General features: G+C 39.4%; 1 protein-coding gene across 1 annotated transcript in view; it reads left to right on the top strand.

Moving 5' to 3' along the window:
- RYR2 (ryanodine receptor 2) overlaps nucleotides 1-20,791 on the top strand; it is a 510,734-nt gene that overhangs the window by 175,644 nt on the left and 314,299 nt on the right. Inside the window, exons 18-20 of the mRNA XM_024761485.1 lie at nucleotides 16,176-16,294; nucleotides 16,639-16,772; nucleotides 18,273-18,514. Coding sequence (XP_024617253.1) covers nucleotides 16,176-16,294; nucleotides 16,639-16,772; nucleotides 18,273-18,514 — 495 coding nt within the window. The remainder of the gene's footprint in view (nucleotides 1-16,175; nucleotides 16,295-16,638; nucleotides 16,773-18,272; nucleotides 18,515-20,791) is intronic.

Here is a 20,791-nt window from a genome sequence, read left to right as displayed (position 1 = left end):
GGGTCCGCTTCCTATAAAAACAATCTAGGAATGTGTGTTGGGCCTTTATCTGTATCTTTCAGGGAACTGGGAGTTCTGTGATTCTATGTGGCAGATTTATAGTCTACATTGTTACTAGTTTCTGGGCCCAAGGCTGTTCTTTGTTTCTGCATCTTCACATTTCCTAATCTTGAACTCTTGAGCCAGCCTTTTGAGACTTAAGGGAGGCCTGGGAGACTAAAGCAAAAGCCTTTCACTTCAAAGGACAGGGACACAGAGGCTTGCATATGGTTTCAGGCTCAGCCACACAGAGTCCAATGTTTACAGTCTTCAGTTCATTCAGTTATAGGCACAGTTCTAATGCCTACAAATCGCTACTTGCTGTGATCATTTCCCAATCCAGGTGTTGGTCGCAGGCATTTCTACTTAAAATAGAAGACTTGTGCCCTGAGAGAGCAGGGTGAAAGTCAAGAGTAGGAAGGACCCTTAGAGAATGCTTCACCTAACATTCTCACTTTGGAGGAAGAAAATTGAGGCATAGAACCTTGAAACGACTGCTTTGAGATGCTAGAATTAATTTTTATAGCCAAGATGAAAACCAGCTCCCTCACAGTCAGGCTTGAAATATGTTCACTATACCTTGTAGCCTCCTAGTTTTTAAGTATATAAAATTTTTTTCACTGAACAGGTTTCTCTGCTGTAGCTACATTTATTCTTTTAGTGAACTGTGTTTTTTCCCCAGAGGAAGTAGAATGTTGCTTAGTTTTTAAAAGAGACAGTAACAATAAGGACATGCATATATATGTATATGCACACACAGAAATAATATAAATGTATTTCAATCATGCTGTATTGTTTACTGAGTGCTTCCGTATGCATCATCTTCGTTTCTCTCTATCTGGGATTGCTGAATACACACTCTCCTCTGCTTGTCAGTCTCCCAGCTGTACGAGTAGCTTCTGTGTCTGTATATGAGCAGCAGAGCAGAGCTGGGGGTCTACGAGCTCTCAGTTGCCTTCAGAAAAGGGCAATGGACAAAACTCAAAATAAACTGGTGCAAACTTAAGTAGAAATCTGATGAAGACATGAAAAGAGTCAGCAAAAGGATGTGTTAGGGAAAAAGCTTACCTTAGTTTGGGTTCCACCAGAAGTAGAGCTTGAGACAAGGGTCGAAGGGCAAGTTTATCTGGGGCGTGAGTGGACATGAGCCAAGGTAGAGAAGGGGCCAGAGAGGGTGCGTTGATAAGCAGGTTACCGCCGTGGGACTCTGGCGCTACTTGGGGGCGGGGTGATTCTGCGGACCCGTGCCTTAGAGCTATCCCACCTGAGCGGCGAGGGGGGTGGAGTGTTAATAACCAGCTTCTCATTGGTTGGTGCTGCCCCCTGGAGACGTTAGTTCAGGGGCTCCTCCGGCTACCGCTGTGGTCACAACAAATCTCGAAGCAAAGAAATGCAGACGCTGGCAGCTGGAAATCAGGCAGTGTTCACTGAATGGAGAGGATGAGAGTCTGACCAGGGCCCCGGCAGCATCTGCTACCCAGCCAACTGCGCTTTCACTATACGATATAAAGAGGCAGCTGAGTTTTTGGTTCACATTTTGCATTATCTAAAGTTGACCGGTATCGCTGCTGCATAAAGCCTTCTTAGAATATCTGATCGGTTTTTAAGAACAGCCACTATGAATTTCTTGCAGGGCAGGGGAGATAAATCGGACATTGGCCCAGACTTCATGTGTGACTGTGTCTCTGGGCCAAATTTAATTGAAAAGACAAAAGACTTGTATGAGCAAGTACACTGATTGAGTTGATGTATTTCTGAAGGCTGGGTGTTTCTTTAGGATGTTCTTAACCCTTGAAATACTTTTTGAGCATTTCAAGAGATGGCTAAGAACAGTCCGCTGGTCAGGAGGCTGCATATTTTTTCTAAGTCTTATTTTTCACACAGTCTATCCCCCCAGATAGTTTTGCAGGGATCAAAATGGCCTTCTTAGGGATTCCTGCCAATTCCTCCCACTCTTAGCCAGTGCGATGAATGAAGTCCCTCTGGGGCTAAGCAGGATGAGGGGCTTTGAGTGGTCGTGAGTTGCCAGAGCTTTGCGCTCATGTCCAATCCAGCTTTTGCTACCTGGAAACATGATAGTTTAAAGCTTCCAAAGATGGCACAGCTATTTCTTGCAAAGCATAAGCTCATCATTTTTCAAAGGGAAAAATTTGTAGCCAGTGGAATAATTTGTCCCAGAATCTTGTGTGTAGGAAACTCTTCCACCTTAGTATCTACTTAGGTGTGAGCAATTGAGTTAGAAAGAATATGAGTTCACAGGATATTATATGAGATCCACTGTTAGGGATGCAGAAATCACAGCTAACCTTTTTAAGTGATACCAGAAATTCATACAACACTAATGCTAACAGAGAAATGGACAGTGTTCCAGGAGATAGCCATGGAGAAGGCAACTTTAGCTCTTGATTGAAAGCTTTTGATTTTGCAGAAAGTCAGCTATGTTAAACCCAGGAGTTTCTGTACCTGAACCTTATAAGAAGCACTAAATCAGAATCATGATGATACTGGAGACCTTTTAAAGAAAATCTTTTATGATAGCTGTTGGGATCAGTATGTGTTTGACTCTGTAACCCCACACCATACTCATCCATTTGCATCCAGACATTCACCTAGAGTGCATTACAATGATTGGTGTTTTTAATAATGATCTTGGGTCATCAGGATATATAAATTATGTTTAATGCTGTTGGGTCACTTAAGACAGGGAAGCAGAGAATACATTTTTCAAAGATATCCCCTCTAAATGTTTGAAATCATGTATTAGAAATTAAAGGTTACTAATTTAATAGTTAGCTAAGGGGCTTCCCTGGTGGCACAGTGGTTAAGAATCCACCTGCCAACGTAGGGATCATGGGTCCAGCGCTGGTCCGGGAAGATCCCACATGCCGCGGAGCAACTAAGCCCGTGCACCACAACTACTGAGCCTGCTCTGTAGAGCCCGCAAGCCACAGCTACTGAGCCCGCGTGCCACAACTACTGAAGCCCACGCGCCTAGAGCCCATGCTCCGCAACAAGAGAAGCCACTGCAATGAGGAGCCCGCACACAGCAACAAAGAGTAGCCCCCGCTTGCGGCATCTGGAGAAAGCCTGCGCACTGCGATGAAGACCAATGCAGCCAAAAAAAAAAAGAATAAAATAAATAAATTAAAAAAAAATAATAGCTAAGACCCTTGTCAAAATTACTCACTTTTGAATGATGCTAGAAAACTTAGTATACAGCCATACTTCTTGCTTTCTCAGTAAAGTTTTAAGTTGTAGCTGGAAAGAAAAAAGAGGGGACAGAGGTCCGGATTTGGAGGGCTTCCTGTATTTTGAAATATCTCACCAGCAATATGAAAAATGAAGAAAGAATTCCCCCAAAGTAAAGTCCAAATAAATGAGAACGTTCTTTTCTGAATGCAAACATGATCCAAGTCGCTAGGTTATCCAAAATCTGTGTCCTTTTCAGAATGCTTTTCTAAAAATCCATGTGTGAGATTGATGGCAAATTACATTTCTAGAAAATGTTTCTTGAAGAAAATCGACTGTCTCATATTTGAGAAAAAAAAATTTAGTGCTTTGCAACATAGAATTGATTTTATAATCATTTTCCAAAGTTACCATTTAACCACATTACTAATTTCTAGCAGGAGACATTAAAGTGTGAAGGCTACTGGAAGTGACCAGGCTGAGAGCATCCCTGGCTTTTATAGAGAGATGGCTTTGTAGGCCAGGGATTTAAACCCCAGAAAGGAGCATGATATACAGAGGTGGTCTCCCTAGGCTTTAATTAACCAGCCACCTGAATATTTAGATGAGAAACATGTGAAAGGTTGATTGCCCAAGGGCAGGGGTCAGTTGGCACCTGTTTTGGTCACTTCCCTGACCTTGGAGGGCTGTAGTGCTCTCCTGACATTACTCCACACTGGTCCCAGCGGCCTGGGCTGCTGCTGCCGGTTTTGCAGCCAAGGGCAAGCACTTGTTTTATGGCAGCCTTACACTTGTCTCGCCTGTCCTGGGTGCCTGGCCTCCATCCATGCTGCAGTTGCCACCTCCCACCAATTGGAGAGAGCCTTTGTCTCCCAGGGGTTTTCTTGGGCGGTTCCTGGAATTCACGTTTCCATCCTGCTTCCTTAGACTCTCCACGGTTGGTTTGGAGATGGGAGTGTTCCCCACTTTTACTTATTGTACTTTTCTCAGCGCACAGCCCTTTAGGGTGGCATTCTACAAAATCCTGGTTAGCGAGAGGAATAAAAGAGGAAGTCTTGTCTCAGAGAAACTATATTATCCAGGGAGGGCTCACTTGCGAAAAACTGCTTATTAAAAACAAAACCACACCCACGGTGATCTCTGCATTTCACCTGGTCGGTTTCTAGTCCTCTTCAGGTACTGAACTTGTGTCTCATTGTCATGGACAGAACTGACGTTTCTGCGCTTTTTCGTTTTTTTCAAAAAATTTATCGGAGTATAATTGATTTACATCAGCTCTCCTGCTTTGCTGCTGATAGATGACTGTTTAATGCCAGTGTCTCGTCTGTTTGAGTTTTGCTCATGCCATTCTGGTTATTAAATATTCTTTAGCGTCATCTTTGGTGAAGTAATGACACTGTGTCACTTGCAGTATGGCTCTATTTCATGCTCTTTCCCTTCAGGATAGGTGCCCCTCTGGTGGGGGGAAGCAAATGATTATGTGCAATTGTATTCTTCTAATACCATGAGGGGGAATAATAACCCTTTCATATAAATAGACCAGCTCAGTTGACAGAGAGTTGTAGAATTTCTGAGGTGGAAGTGATTTTGGGGGGTATCTTAACCCGGCTAGCCTTCTTGGGCATCACTGCACTGTGTTCCCTCTTCCTTTGGCTCTCTTGAATCACATCACACAATGCAGTTTAGAAGTGAATGATCTAAAATACTACTCTCCATCATGTGACTAAGTATTTTGAAGTTCTCTGCCAGTACTTTCTGATATTCTCTGGTCGGAAGCAGTTGCTTACCCTCCTAAAACTATATCCACTTTTAGATGCATTTTTAAGCTGTACTTTGCTCCGTGCATATTGATATATCTCAGGACTGCACTTAACACCCTATCTGAAATTGTGGTTTTTCATTAAATAATGTATCGTGTAACTTTTCTCCTTCCCCTTTTTTTCACACTTGCCAAGTATCAGAATTAGTTTATTCTATCCCTTTGTATTTGTTTCTTTTGTGCTTATCGGAAAGAATGCCCCTGACTTGTCCTCATGCTGCAAGAGAACTTTCAAAATTGACATAAAGCTCAGGCAGATGCTATGATCATTTTACATTTCTGCCCCAAAAAATAATTTTCTCAATAAATATTTGCTGCTTTGAGGCAAGTATCTTTTTGAAGAGTTGATTAATCTGTATTTCTCTTGTCCTGGAGAAATCCATCTTGAAGATGCCGAAATGTGTAGATCTTCTAAATATTTATTTAAGAGGCATTAGAGCACTTAATTACACCTGCCAGAATTTCTATAGATACTAATATTTCACAGAGAGACACAGTTGTTGGATTTGTCTACATTTTAATGACTGTATTGTGTGGCCAAGGAAATCTTAATTTAGGGCACTGTGCTGAGAGCGTCATATGTATTCTTTCACTGGATTCCCCCAGTAACCCTATAAGGTATGTTCCATTATAATTTCCATTTTATAAATGAAGAATCTGAGGATAAGAAGCTCAGAGGTAATTTTTTTAAGATCAAAGAAAGTAATGGAGTTAGAATTGAACTTGCATGGTCTGTAAACTTGACAAGAGCAGGGCTTGTATCAACTTTTGCTCTGCACTTTACTCATACCCAGGACCTAACACTGAGAATGGCCCATTTATGTACTCAGTGATAAATGAACAAATAAATGAAAAAAAATAAATAGCAAGGTAAGATTGTCTTAAAGTATTGATGGTGTCTTGTCTGGCACTCAGCACTTCATAGGCCTTGAGACATGACAGTTCATACAAACATTTATATAGCATAAAATTTCTAACATTATTATTTAACTCTGTTGTATCATAAACTGCCTTTAATTGACATTTTCTTTTCTTCTTTTAGCTGTCCTTTAACTTCTCTAGTTTGTCTATCTTTTATAAATCATTGCTCCCTAAACTGAAGGCAGCAAACCATCAGAGGCCTAACTAAGGCAGGATGGTACATTATAATTACATTACTCATTTTATGTGTTTTATTTCAGCTTATTTACCATGGGAAACTTTGGATTCATGTTCATCTTATCTTCCAAGAAAATGCCCTAGGTCCAACTTTTTTGTTCTTCTTGCTAAGGCATTCCTAATGTTCTACCTTTCTGTATATGAATAACAGTGCAACAATACCTTTACCTTGACTAACTTCCAGTTTTATTAATTTTCCTCTCATGTTCCTATTTTTGTCAAGTTCTGTTATATTTTAATCTCATTCCTGTCACTTTTCTCTCCCTCTCAGCTTTATGTTAGCTCAGGATTTAGTGAGACCATTTTCTTCTCTAGCCTCAAAACCATTATTTTTAAATTATAAGTATATGCCATTATGTGTTTTCCCAATTTGGCTTGTGACCATATCTCTTAAGATCATTATTTTTAAGCCTTTATATATTTTAATATTGATGTCAATTTAAATCATTTTTCTTTCTCTATTTGAGTGAGATACAGAAACCCTATTTAGGGTGACTTCTTTTTATTTCACAAGTTAGCCCTCTGTTACGGAAAGAAAGCAAAATTTGTATTACTTTTTTTTTTTCTTTTCTCCCTCTCTATTTGTTTTAAAAAGTGAAAAAAATAAATTTAGCAGTTCATCTCATACTGAAACTGAAATGGTTCTTTGAATTCAAATTTATACCCATAAAACGGTAAAATAACAAGTTATTCCTTTCTCAGCGCTTCAATCTGTAACCTGCAAAATTCACTGTAAATGTTAAAAAAGATGTGTTGTAATTATGGTAAATACTGGTTCATTATTCAACTCCTGCTGTTTGTTCTGGGTGAGGGCCAACTGAGCTCCCAACCAGTTCAAACTAGAATCTTCTGCCATTTCTAGTTCCATGTTCGTGCCCACCCATGAAAGAAGGATGGCTTGGATGGGATATGTGAGTTGTGACTCCTTGGCAGTTTAGTTTAAATTAGTGGAACAAAACAACAGATGTGTGTCTCTACAGAACCCTCTCAAATGCACAGGCCCAGGTACAAATGCATCCCTTTACACCTGTCATATTCTTTCTTTCATGACTTCACATTTGGTGTGTACCCCAAAAACCTCCCAGACTCCTCGGACGTTTAGTCAACATGGCGCTAGCTGGACTTGTCTTCTGCTCTCTCTAACCAGTGATTATTTGCATATTTTTCTTTTCTCATAATGGTAATAATATCATGAGAAGGGATTCCTGTCCACCAGGAGTGCTTTATGTCTTATTTTAGCATTCATAAGGTTGTAAGGCTACTTGGTTAATCTTTCACTGTATTTTTGGCCCAACAGTCCTGCTGTCTCAAGAAAGAAAAATTTTCTGCCGTTGAGTCTACTTGCCCTTCTTGCTCTCTTACCGCAGTCCCAGATATACTACCTTAACTAATTTTATTTTAATAACTAACCTTTATTTCATTTCTTCCTGCCGATCAATAAATATTTTCCCTGAATTTTTCTTCTAATCAGTGTTGTCCATTCGGCATTTCCCTACCTTTTCCTATTTTTTAATTTTTAGCCTCTGTTTAAAAAAAAGCATATTTATAATGTTTCCCTGTTGATCCTTTTTATTTCACTTTATTTGTCTTTTATGTTATTTTGTTACAACCATAAAATAATAGCAGGTGATCATATAGCACTGCTCGGATCCGGGCCCTGTTCTAAATGCTTTCCACATATTCTCACAACAGACCCCCAGGGAGGGCACCATTATTGTGCCCATGTTAGAGACGAGGACACCGGAGCATAGAGAGGTTAAGTAATGTGCCTAAAATCTGCCAGGACTAAAATCTGGGTACGTTGGCTTTAGACTGTGTTTGTAACCAGTACATAAAACAGCAGAATACTAACGGTATCTCATTATTATATTTCCTCATTAAGCCTTGTAAATATTGAGTAGACAAGTCCCTCTGTTAAAAGCATGACAGTCTACTGCATATCTTGTTACTGCATCCGGAAACAATCTCCCATAACCTCTATAGAGAGCTTTGGTCTGCTTGTTTCACATTTGTGTGTTTTCATGTTTTTTTTTTTTCTGTCATTTCCCAGTGTCTTTCCCCCAGTCTTCTTCCTTGTTGTGTCACTTTATTTAAATTTCATTACCCAGGACGAAAATAGAAATTTCCTTATTTCCTTTTGCCTTCAGTGAGCCCTGGGGACACTAATAATAAGGTCTGACCAAAACGTTGCAAAAAATCTTAACTCCTAGAAAGAGAGAAAAGAAAAAAGCAGGCTGTGGTTGGAATAATTTGGAATTCGTGGTTTCTCTCATTATAACTGTCACTGATCCTGCAGTGGATGCCACCCTTCTGTGTGTTTTGCATGTGCCCTGTCCCCAGTGTTTCCTTAACTAGGAAGCAGTGTGATTCATACCAGTTAGCGCCCAGGTTGAAGCCTCCCTGTTTGCTCACCGCTAGCTTAGCCCAAGGGGTTTCCATGCTGAAATCTTCAGCTGAGGCCATGGACTCCTTCTGGAGTTGCTTGCAGTAGAGATGTAAGTGATAATTCCTTTCTCTCAAATCTGAATCACACCCATGTTACCCCTAATGCATTGAGAACTAGGTTCCATCTAAACCTACATCTACCTCGGTGTTCTGGGATTATTTTAATATTGTTTTATTTTGCAAAACTCTTGTGACCATAGGTGAGAAAATAACGTCCTGGGGGGATTGACATTGTGCTTTCCAGGTCAATTGGTTCTCCTTGTTGTCCTGTGACGACACTGGGAGCACAAGTACCATGGCTTTGCTCTAGCTTCTCATTGGCCTCCTATGCTGGAGTGGCTCCAAGTCTGATTCTATTCATTCCTTCTCTCAAGTGGACAAGGTTCACCAGGGAGCTTGTGCCTACTTGGTCTGAGGTGGAATCCCCAGACTAGATTCCTCCTGGTAGGTAAAGTCAGACCAAATACAGCACTTCTGCTCTGTGGCTTGTTTCCAGTTTTTCCATACAGACCCTCGACAAATTTTGTCCAACCATGGACAGCGCTGGGCATGACCCGTGAATAGAAAATAGCACAGTCAACTTTGACCCCAGATGGAGAGCTTCCCCAGTTTGGGAAGCCAGGTAACAAACGTGTAAGTCTATCGATAAAAAGCAAACTGGGCCATTGTACTTTGATTACAGAAAACAAGTTGAGGAACATTCTCTACCATCCCAGCACTTGGGTGCTCCCATTACCATTAAGTTCTTTCCAGCCATTTTGTTATATCCTCAGAGATTTTTCTTGCTCTTGAGAATATAAATGATTCAGAAAGTTACAGCCATAAAAGTTTTAAGGCAAATAGCTGAATGTTGCTTGTATTATACGTAGAATACCTTGCCCCTCAATTTTGCATTAGGCACAGTTAAACCAGTCCCTGCCCTTAAGGGCTCATTGTCTCATGGGAGATTGAAATGAAAGTAAATAATTTTAATAAAATGTGATCAATACTGCAAAGAAGGAATAATTCATCCCCAGACGTTAGTAAAGACTCACCAAGTGAGGTGACTTTTTGCCTTTGCAAGATGGTTCAGATTTTGCAGTCTCAGAAAAGGAAAGTGTGTTGAAATCTGAGATTAATATGCACGAAGGGGGGCTTCCCTGGTGGCACAGTGGTTGAGAGTCCGCCTGACGATGCAGGGGACACGGGTTCGTGCCCTGGTCCGGGAAGATCCCACATGCCGCGGAGCGGCTGGGCCTGTGAGCCATGGCCGCTGAGCCTGCGCTCCACAATGGGAGAGGCCACGGCAGTGAGAGGCCTGCGTACCACAAAAAAAAAATATATATATATATATGCGCGAAGGGTTGAAGGTGAGAAAGATCCTACAAGCTCCACCAGGGCTTTGCAGGCCTTGTTTACTGCTCATCCCCGTTGCTTGAAACAGTGCCTGGTAGGTACTTAATAAATATTTATGATTAATATTTATGTAAAATTATGTGTTAATCATTCTTTGTAGGAGGAAGTGGTGGGAATTGAGGCAATAAAGGAAGGTTAAACCATCTAGAAGAGGGACTGACATGCTTTTAATGTATTGTTGAATTTGTTTCGGTTATATTTTGTTGAGGATTTTTACATCTGTGTTCATCAGGGATGTTGACCTGCAATTTTCTTTTCATGTGGTGTCCTTGTCTGTTTTTGGTATCACAGTAATGCTGGCCTTATAAAATGAGTTCAGAAGTGTTCCCTTCTCTTCTGTTTTTTGGAAGAGATTGAGAAAGATTATATTAATTCTTCTTTAAATGTTAAGTAGAATTCATCAATGAAACCAACTGGTCCTGGACTTGTGTTTGTTGGGAGGTTTTTGGTTACTAATTCAATCTTCTTACTATTAATCAGTCTACTCACAATTTATGTTTCTTCATAATTCAGTTTTGGTGTATTTTATGTTTCTAAGAATTCATTTTTTAAACATATTTCCCAATTTGTTTCTGTGGTATCAGTTGTACATCTCCTCTTTCATTTATTTATTTGCGTCCCTTCTCTTTTTCTCTTGGTGAGTCTAGCTAAAGGTTTGTCTGTTTTGTTCATCTTTTCCAAAAGCCAGCTTTTAGTTAAATTGACCTTCTCTGTTATCTTTTAGTCTCTATTTCATTGATTTCCACTTTGATCTTTGTTATTTTCTTCCTTGTACTGACTTGGGCTTTGTTTCTTCTTTTTCTAGTTTGTTGAAGTGTAAAGTTAAGTGGTTTATTTGAGAATTTTCTCATTATAGGCATTTATCACTGTGAAATTCCCTCTTAGAACTGCCTTTGCTGCGTCCCATAAGTTTTGGTATGTTGTATTTCCATTTTCATTTGCTGTTCTGTTTTTTGCTTTTTCTTTTGATTTCCTCTTTGATCCACTGGTTGTTGAGTAACCTGTTGTTTGATCTCCACATATTTGTGACTATCCCAGTTTTCTTCTTGTAACTAATTTCTAGTTTCATACCATTGTGGTCAGAAATGATGCTTGATATGATTTTAATCTTCTAAAATTTATTAAGACTTGTTTTGTGGCCCAGCATATTATCTATCCTGGAGAATGCTCCACGTGTGCTTGAGAAGAATGTGTTTTCTGTTTCTTTTTGTTGGAATGTTCTGTATATGTTAGTTCAGTTCATCTGGTCTAGTGCGTCATTTAAGGGCAATTTTCCTTACTGCTTTTCTGTCCGGATGATCTGTCCATTGATGAAATTGGGCCATTAAAGTCTCCTACTATTGTACTGCTATCTGTTTCTCCCTTCAGGTCTTTTTATATTTGCTTTATATATTCAGTTGCTTCTATGTTGGGTGCATAAATATGTACAAACATTATATCCTCTTGTTGGATTGACCCCTTTATCATTATATAATGACCTTCTTTGTCTCTTATTACAGTCTTTGTCTTAAAGTGTGTTTTGTCTGATACAGGTATAGCTATCCCAGCTTTCTTTGGTTTCCGTTTGTCTGAAATTTCTTTTTCCATCTGTTCTCTTTCAGTCTGTGTGTGTCCTTACATCTGAAGTGAGTCTCTTGTAGGTAGCATATAGATGGGTTGGTTTCTTTATTTTTAGAGAATATGCCAAGACCTGTCAGCATTTAAAAGAGGAGGATCTCAGAACCTAGATTCAGGCTGATTGAAAGCCAGACCCTCAGGCAGCAGCCTTTAAAATATGCAAATATACCTCATTCAGAGGAAGACTGGGAGATGGGCATTTCTGTCTGCTCTCTGTGCCAAATCCTGGGGTGATAGCTAGGTAAGAACTGTTTTTTTCTTTGCTACTGTCCCATTGAAGCCTTGAACATAAGCCCCACTGGCACCAGAGCCAAGCTGTCAAGGGATGTGTCCTTTGGTTCACAGCCATAAGAGCCGGTGCGTCAGACATGTACACAAGCTCCTTTCTCAGAGACACCGATGATCTGGGGTCTCGAGATGTGTGGGCCAGACCAGAAACCTTCCCCTCCAGCCAAAGCTCCAAGACAGCAAATAAGCCTTTATACAGAAAATTGGGGGTGGGTTTCAGTTGGCTCTGTTTGTTCTGTGCCCTGGGCAGGGTGTTATGCTTTCGTGGAACACACGAGCACAGGCCCTGCTGGCCATCACAGCCAGGTGATGAAGGGATGTCCCTGTGCATCAGGGCACTAGGTGTAAAAAACTGGGGCACCAGTCATGCACAGAAGCTCCCTCCAGGACATACCCACGAGCTGAAGCAAATCAGTTGGGGAGCACAGAGGTGGTGCCCGCCAACCTCCATCTCTGGAGAGAATTTCAGTTGGTCCCCCGATTTGTGTTAAATTAGATGCCTGCCCCTCAGGCCAAAGCTTTAACGTAAGCAAATAAGCCTTTTACAGAAAGACTGGGTACTTTTGGCTGCCTCTGTGCTGGGCCCTGGGGTAGGTGAGTTCCTGCTGTCCCTTTAGGGACTTTTTCTCAATTTGCTATAGCTTCATGGGTCTTGTGGACGCAAGCCCCATTGGCTTTCAGAGCTAGATGTTTTGGGCGCTTGATCTCAGATGCAGGTCTTAAAGTAGGGGTGCCAGATATGGGGTTCCAAGCCCTTTGCTACTCAGGGAGAAGCTCGGGGTTGTGAGTTACTCGCCGATTGTGGATTGCTGCTTGGGAGTGGGGTTTATATAGCGAGATTGTGTCTCAGCCTCTCCTACCTGATTCAATGTGGGGTTTTTTGTTGTGTTTGCCTGGTGTATAGGATTCACTCAGTAAAGTTTTGAGTTTCTTTCAGAGGAAATTGTTCCATATATAAATGGAGATATGATGTATTCTTGGGAGGAGTTGAGTTTAGAATCCTCCAACGTCACTACCTTGAACCAGGACCTAGAAATGTCTCTTACTTTAAGAGTTAGGTGTGCTCTTATCATAGAGTGTGTGTAGTAGTGTAATTGAGGTACAGTTGACCCTTGAACAACACAGGGTTTGGGGGTGCCGACTCTCTGGGCTGTTGAAAATCCATGTATATCTTTACAGTTGGCTCTGTATCCACAGTTGCACATCCACGGATTGAACAGCTGTGGATCACGTAGCACTCTGGTATGTATTTAGTGAAAAAAAAAATCCGTGTGTAAGTGGACTTGTGCAGTTCAAACCCATGTTGTTCAAGGGTCTCCCTCATAGTCGAGCAATAACCAGCACTGACATTCTGATATAATAACTTCTGGTGTTTTTATTAGTACTGCAACTATGTAAATAAGTATACTTTACATAGTTGCAGTCCTAATATATATCCAATTTTGTATTTACTCTTAAAAGTTTACATTATACATTATGCATTTCTGTGTTATTAAAATTTCATGAATCATTTCTATAAGTTTATTAAACTTATCAAAATGTTTTGTCTTACTAGTTTGGGTGGTTTTTATTTTTTATTTTACACTTTGTAGCATGTTCATAATTCTTTCATTCCGGTAATTCTGTTATGATCTACCAAGTTATACAATTTTTCTTTGAGACTCTGACCATAAGTGTTCTGTACTGTCGCCATTCCTGGGTCTCACTCGGTGAATTTAAATTTTAAATGTCAAATGATCTTTAGTCAACTATTGCCGCTTAATATTAAGCACTGTTTCTCTGTCTCATTTTTTGTACCTAAGTGTTTGAGGCATATATCAGTATGATTTAAATATATACATAAAGCAGTCTAGCTAGTTATTATTTTTGAAAATGTCTCTTTTGGTGTTTCCAATTGTTTTCCTTTAGGAATTTCTTGCTATAAAAAGTAAAAGCAGTTTATTTGCAGTTTAATTCCAACAGTTAAAATAAAAAATAGTTTTCTCTGACTTTTTATTGTCGGCATTAGAGGCAGTAGTTCTTTTCATCGAGGTGTTTATTTGTTGGCTCTGACCTGGTCCCACTGAAAAAAAAATTTAATGTTAAACCCCAAACTCTGAAACCCTTCCATTAGAATAGGCTGAATATGAGAAAAATCAGAGATTTATTTTCACATTGCCATTCTTGCATTTTCTGATACGTGCTGTTATTTCCAAAAATCTAGTCTTTAATCTTTTCTGATATATTTAGGTTTATGAATGCTGTGGGCTTTCGTGAATGTTTATTTACATGAAGGATTTATTTTTCTTGATCTTCTACTTGTTTTTTTCTTAATGATTATGTTTTATAGCAGAGATTGGCACACTCTTTCTGTAAAAGGCCAGATAGTAAATATTTTAGGTTGTGGGACTATAGGACTTTGTTGTTGCAGCCACTCAGCTCTGCCTTCTTAATGCAAGAGCACCATTTGTATTATTTTGTATATTTCTCTTGTTTTGGAGACTAAGAAACATTTTCTCCTATAAACCCCCAGGAAAGTGAAATGAGCTCTATTAGTTAGGATGTACTGCTGCAGGGTCCTACTTTTAGTTCCAAGAAGATATGTGAACGAACGTGCGTGTAAACACAGTACAACTTTATTTATAAACATAGGCAGCCACGTGCTCTATAGTAATAAGTATAAGTAATAGGGAGAAAACAAAAAAACCAAAAACATCAGGATAACATATGACTAGTCTATTAAAAATGCTTTTCCCAGGACTTCCCTGGCAGTCCAGTGGTTAACACTCTGCGCTTCCACTGCAGGGAGCGTGGGTTCTACCCCTGGTCAGGGAACTAAGATCCCACATGCCGCACGGTACAGCCAAAAAAAAAAAAAAATGCTGTTCCCTTTCTGTTATTTTCATTTCTTTTAGCTTGGAATGATGGGGTTTATTTTATTGCTTACCTTTTTAATAATAGCAGAAATAGTTTCCATACCCTTATATAAAAATCTTCCTTAACTTATCCATCAGCCTGTTGTATTATTATTATTTGCTCTCGTTGATTTTTAACAGGCACGGATTGTTGGAATACAGCAACAGATTTTGAACCACACCAAAAATTAACTTACCTTTTGGGGTATTTTTTCATTGAATGTGCATTTATATTTCAAAACATTAAGTCATTGGTGAAGAAATTAGTATTAACAGCCCTTGTCTTGGTTTGGATCAAGTGTCACTTGTGACAGTAATAGCGAATTACTTCTATACCGTACCATTTGTAAACCTGAGCACTTTACATTTCTTTTCCAAGAAAGTGATCTCCATTTGAAATGAATAAACCTTTCTACAAGGTTCCTCTGGGACCCTTCTCAATACTCTAAGAGATGTCAGACAGTAGCTCTCAGACGGAGAGCACACTTTCTAAGTGTTGTATCTAATTGCTACAAATGAACTACATTCTCATTGTTGACAAGGCAGGCTTGCTCTGAAAAAATAAATATACGTGTACCCATTTAGCTTTCCAAGTTCACACTAAAAATTCTGATAATGAGACTTATTTTCTAATTTCTGTTTTAGACTTTAAGAAAAGATGTATTCCATTTTATCTTCTCTGATAGCTAATACTTAAAAATATTACGCTTCTTTTTCCAGTTTTGTATATTTCTATTTATTTTTGTGTTAACTTGTATATTTCTCTTGTTGTGCAAACCAAGAAACATTTTCTGCTATAAATCTCCAGGAGAATGTAATGATCTCCATGGGTTAGGATGCATTATTGCAGGGTTATGCTTGCGGTGTCCAGAAGCTTTGTAAGCTGGCCCTAACCTACCTGTCCCATCCCCTATTGGCTTTGTACCCCAGGCGCATGAGGTATGCCCCCCATTCAAGACTTCATTCAGCACTTTACCACCATCTTCCCCTGTCTGGAAAATGGCCATGAATGAGTTCTCTGTGGCCCCACTTAAATGTTGCTTTCTTTCATTTCTCTGCAGGCAGAATTACCTGCTTGCTCAGCTGAACACTGTATCTTTGCCTTGTCCTCGCTTGACATCATCTTTGGTTATCAGCCCTGTGTTCCAAACACCACCTGTCCCCTATCACAGGTGCCCTGTGATATTATGCATTATGCCCAAATGCATTGGGCACATAATAATTATATTATGTTCAGTCAACACCTGAATAAACGCATAGAGAAGAGGAAAGCCACTGATCATTGTCGATTGGTTAATCATAGTTCCCCCCTTTCTTTGTTTTCTCTTTAGGTATTCTTGAAGTTTTACACTGTGTGTTAGTAGAAAGTCCAGAAGCTCTAAATATTATTAAAGAAGGCCATATTAAATCCATTATCTCACTTTTAGACAAGCATGGAAGAAATCACAAGGTAAGTGAACCATTTTATTGCCAGAAATAAGTTCTGGAATAACTTTAAAACTATTTTTTTTAAGAGATAATTTTTAAAAAGTGTGTCAGATTTTTTCGCGAGTGTTTCTCACCTTTTCATTCCAAGCAGGTAATACTGCTTAGTGCTTATGCATAGCCTCAATGGGAGGATGGAGCAGTTCTCAATTTGTGTATGAAGGAAAGTTGGAAAACAAGTGGGCACATGGCTGTAATGTTTAAAGTGACTGGGTCAGAGGTAACTGGAGGAAGTGTGTTTGTGGAAGGTGCTGCTGACACTTGAACCTGAGAAGGGAATGAGAGTCTGAAGGTGGCTTCTCTTTTCAGGTTCTGGACGTCTTATGCTCCCTCTGTGTTTGCCATGGGGTAGCAGTCCGTTCTAACCAGCATCTCATCTGCGACAATCTTCTGCCAGGAAGAGACCTGTTACTGCAGACACGCCTTGTGAACCACGTCAGCAGGTAGGTTCAGCGAGCCCGCGTCGCCAGATTGGTAGCATAATGAAAAATGCACGTTCTAGCTTTGTCGCTAAAACATCGTATAGTCTGTTTGTTTGATTCGAATCGTTTACATATTTCCCCAGGGAAGAGTGTAGGAATTTTTTCTACCCATCAGCTGAGATAACAACAATAGATGACCCAAGCAAAATACACATTTATTACAAAAAAATGTATAAGGGCTCTCATTCACGTTCATATGTAGCCGAATTGTCATTGTCATCCTCAGGAGCAGGCTGACAACGATACAGGGATATAATTATATATAATTATGTTTTACATCTTCTTAGAACATAACTAAAAACACTATATCCTTCAATACCAATGGTGAAGTGCCCACTATGTATAATAAAGACATTGAATTCAAATGTCCAAAGTATAATAAATTCTACAAATAAGCGATAAAACTACATTTTCAGTTAGGTGTACCTTCCAAGGTGTCAGACATTCATTGGGTACTTTGTCCCAGCCACAATGCCAGGTGCTTTACAAGTATTTTACGCTGCTTGTGTTTGCACAAAGTGTTATTGTTATCTACATTTTATAGACTAAAATGTTGGAACTGGAAATGGAACTCAGGTCTAACTCCAGAGACTGAGCTCTTCACCACCATGTCATAGTGCCTTCCATATACAAAATAATAATAATAATTACAACAACAATAGTAAATACAGCTTATAATTAAGGAAACGTTATATGTGATAGTGATAACTTTAACACACTGTGTTTAGCAGCTGTCCAGGAAATACTTGCTACTTCACTCTGGTTCAAACAAAAAGGTAGGGTTTAGTGTATATTTCTACATTGTGATTTTTTAAAAAAGATTGATTTAAGACTTCCTTTGTGGTTCTTTATATAATAGACCTGTCGTTAATGAGCAGTATTTTCTGAGACTTTCACTAATCCCTAGTATTAACTTAGGGTAAAAGTTCTTCCATAAAATGCAATTAAATACAACTACCTAGAAATTATTCTTTGCACAGCAAAGCATAGAGAACCACAAAGATGATTAATCACCTTGGTTCTTTCGCTAACACTATGACTTGCTTCAGCCTCAAACTCTGTATGACACAAAGCTTAGCTTAGGAAAATGTCTCTGTGTCCTGGATTAATAGTAACTCCATTAGGTCCGAGGGCCTGCTCTGCTATCCTAAGTGCCTCCCCTTAAATATGATTAACGATATAAAATATGCTGAAGAGCAATTAAGAATAAATAATAGACCCTTAAGTGACATTGCCAAGTTATCCCAGAAGCAAACATCAGTGTCTGAATGTTAACTGTAAGGTTGGCTGTCACTGCAGACTTCAGTGATTGCTCCAATAATTTGTTGTACTTAAGGAAACATATTTAATATGTAATATATGTCTTTGAGAAGCAGGACTAATTCAGAATAGCACAATGTAAGTTAAGACAATGAAAGGTTTATTCAGATTTTCTCACACGCTATTCCTATCTCTTTAAAGCATGAGGCCCAATATTTTTCTGGGTGTCAGCGAAGGGTCTGCGCAGTATAGGAAATGGTACTATGAGTTGATGGTGGACCACACCGAGCCATTTGTGACCGCCGAAGCCACTCACCTGCGAGTGGGCTGGGCTTCAACGGAGGGGTACTCTCCCTACCCTGGAGGGGGCGAGGAGTGGGGTGGAAATGGTGTCGGAGATGACCTCTTCTCCTATGGATTTGATGGCCTTCACCTCTGGTCAGGTACGTACTATCCATTTTCTTTCACAGTGTTTTTGAAGGAAATCTTTTGCCCTCACTGGACATTTCTAAAAGCTATTGGTATTGGTGCTGTTCATATCAGGTACATTTATTTCAGAAATGTAACACTGAAATGATGAGAGTGTTAAGTAAAAAGCAGAATTTCACTAGGGGAAAAAGAAAACTCTTACAATTATAGTACCTCTCCAAAAGACTTCTTTGCCTTTGAACGGTATACTTCAGAAGTGGCTTTCTGATTCATGAATCGAGTGCAAAAACTTAAATGTTTCCTACTTGTTTTAATTGGTATGTGTGAAGCTTTAGCTTCCAATATAAAAAAGAACCAAAACCAAATCCTGGAAAATAATTGGAATAAATAGACTAAGTTCCATCTTCTGTAATGTCAGGAATTGGTAATTTGTCAAGTGTATTGTGAGGAGTCAGCTCATAATAAAATGATGCTTTGTTTCAGAAGTGTGGAACGGTTTAAAAATGAATGAATAGTTCATTTCACTAGCTACCACCGCTAAGCTTTGATGGTTGAAAGTATATTAAAAATGAGTAATATATAAAAATAGTACTCTTTTTTTCAGATTTATTAAAACGTGTATTTTGATTGGCTCTATTTAAAAGTTTACCTTTTGATTATGTAGATATTGGAATTCATTTGAATTCTGCAGACATACGCTTGTATTCATAAAGCTGCATTTAGAATGAACCTGATATATTTTATAGCACATTTAACATACAGAAAATAGAGAGAGGTTCCTTACATTACAGAAAGCCGAACTTTGCCTCTCATGGGCAAATCAAGTGGTATTCATTTATTAATGCTTTATAGGCCTCATAAATTATGAAAAGAACATTTTAAATTAAATTTAATTAAACCTAAGAGTTTATGGTAAGGAATTTATAAAGAAAAGCACTCCGTGTGGTTGTATCGAACAATAATACTTTCTAAGTTTTTCCTTTATTTGGTGCCAATAGCTCAGTAGCCTGGAGGAGATGAAGCTGTATGTTGGATATTTCATCTAACCTGTGGGGCACTGGTTGGGACCCAGGCTGTAGTGTGGCGTGTCTTATACACAGGTGTACGGTGCTGGTCAGAAGAGAGTCACAATGTTTGTTCCAGAATTTTTCTACCCACCAAACAAAGGCAAAGAGCCCTGCCTTCAGAAGACCTGACAAAGATGAAATAGGGTTAATGTCTGTTTGATAATACATTTATAATATATAATATAACTATTATCTTCAGATATCATCCCCTCTCTCTACCTTCGAGTATCACTCCACACAAAATGAGTCCTCAGGTGAATGAATGAAGCGTGTTCACTTGTTTTCCCATTACACAGAGATTAGGGGAAAAACGAAACAAAACATTACACTGGTAAAAAAAAAAAAATGCTGAATTGCATCTCATTATTTTAGCCATATAACGCCACTTCACCATTTTCCTGTTTGCATTTAGTTTGAAGCTTTTTCTGTCAACACAGAGGAAGAACCCAGAGCTTCTGGAGTTGAAAGTGTATGCAGTATGCCTTTCATGGCAAAGTATCTTTTAAACAGAGTGATAAGAGCAACAAAAATATTGAGTGAATCTATGCAGGTATCACAGAAAAGAGGCTACATTGTGGAATTTCAAGAGAAATTCATCTTGATACTTTGTATCAGGAGAAAATATTTGACTGTTTTTTCCAATGGCAAGAAAATATGCACTCTACCATGCCTGTAGTTGAAAGCTGTGTTTTCTCAAGCCCTGGGATCTATTGCTAATTTTAGATTCAGGATCAACAAAGATAAATCTAAACTAATTGGCTTCTGACTGAGTTACATGGTTAAATCCACTGTAATTCACGTAATCTTCTTGGGTTCACTCTCCTATTCCTTTTCTTTTTAATAGTTGAAGTAGAATTTAAAGTATCAACTATCTGTGATTTCTGAGAGAGAACACTTAACTTTTTGTGATTGGAGGGTGGAGATATTCCTTGTAACCAGGATTTGGCTTATCAGCAAAAGTTTTGAGCTCTGTCTTCATTTCTTCTTCCCAACTTAAACTTTGCATAGCATTGCTATGTTCCCCTTGTGTGAATGAGAATTGGATTGGGGCAGCAGTCCCCAGCCTTTTTGGCACCAGGGACCAGTTTCGTGGAATACAGTTTTCCGCAGACGGGGCTGGGGGGTGGGAGATGGTTCAGGCGGTAATGGGAGCGATGGGAAGCTATGGGGAGGGGCAGATGAAGCTTCGCTCGCTCGCGCACTGCTCACCTCCTGCTGTGCGGC

This window comes from Neophocaena asiaeorientalis, unplaced genomic scaffold, assembly GCF_003031525.2.
Source record: "Neophocaena asiaeorientalis asiaeorientalis breed wild unplaced genomic scaffold, Neophocaena_asiaeorientalis_V1.1 scaffold166, whole genome shotgun sequence".
NCBI classification, from domain to species: domain Eukaryota; kingdom Metazoa; phylum Chordata; class Mammalia; order Artiodactyla; family Phocoenidae; genus Neophocaena; species Neophocaena asiaeorientalis.
This window is presented reverse-complemented; position numbering and strand designations above follow the sequence as displayed.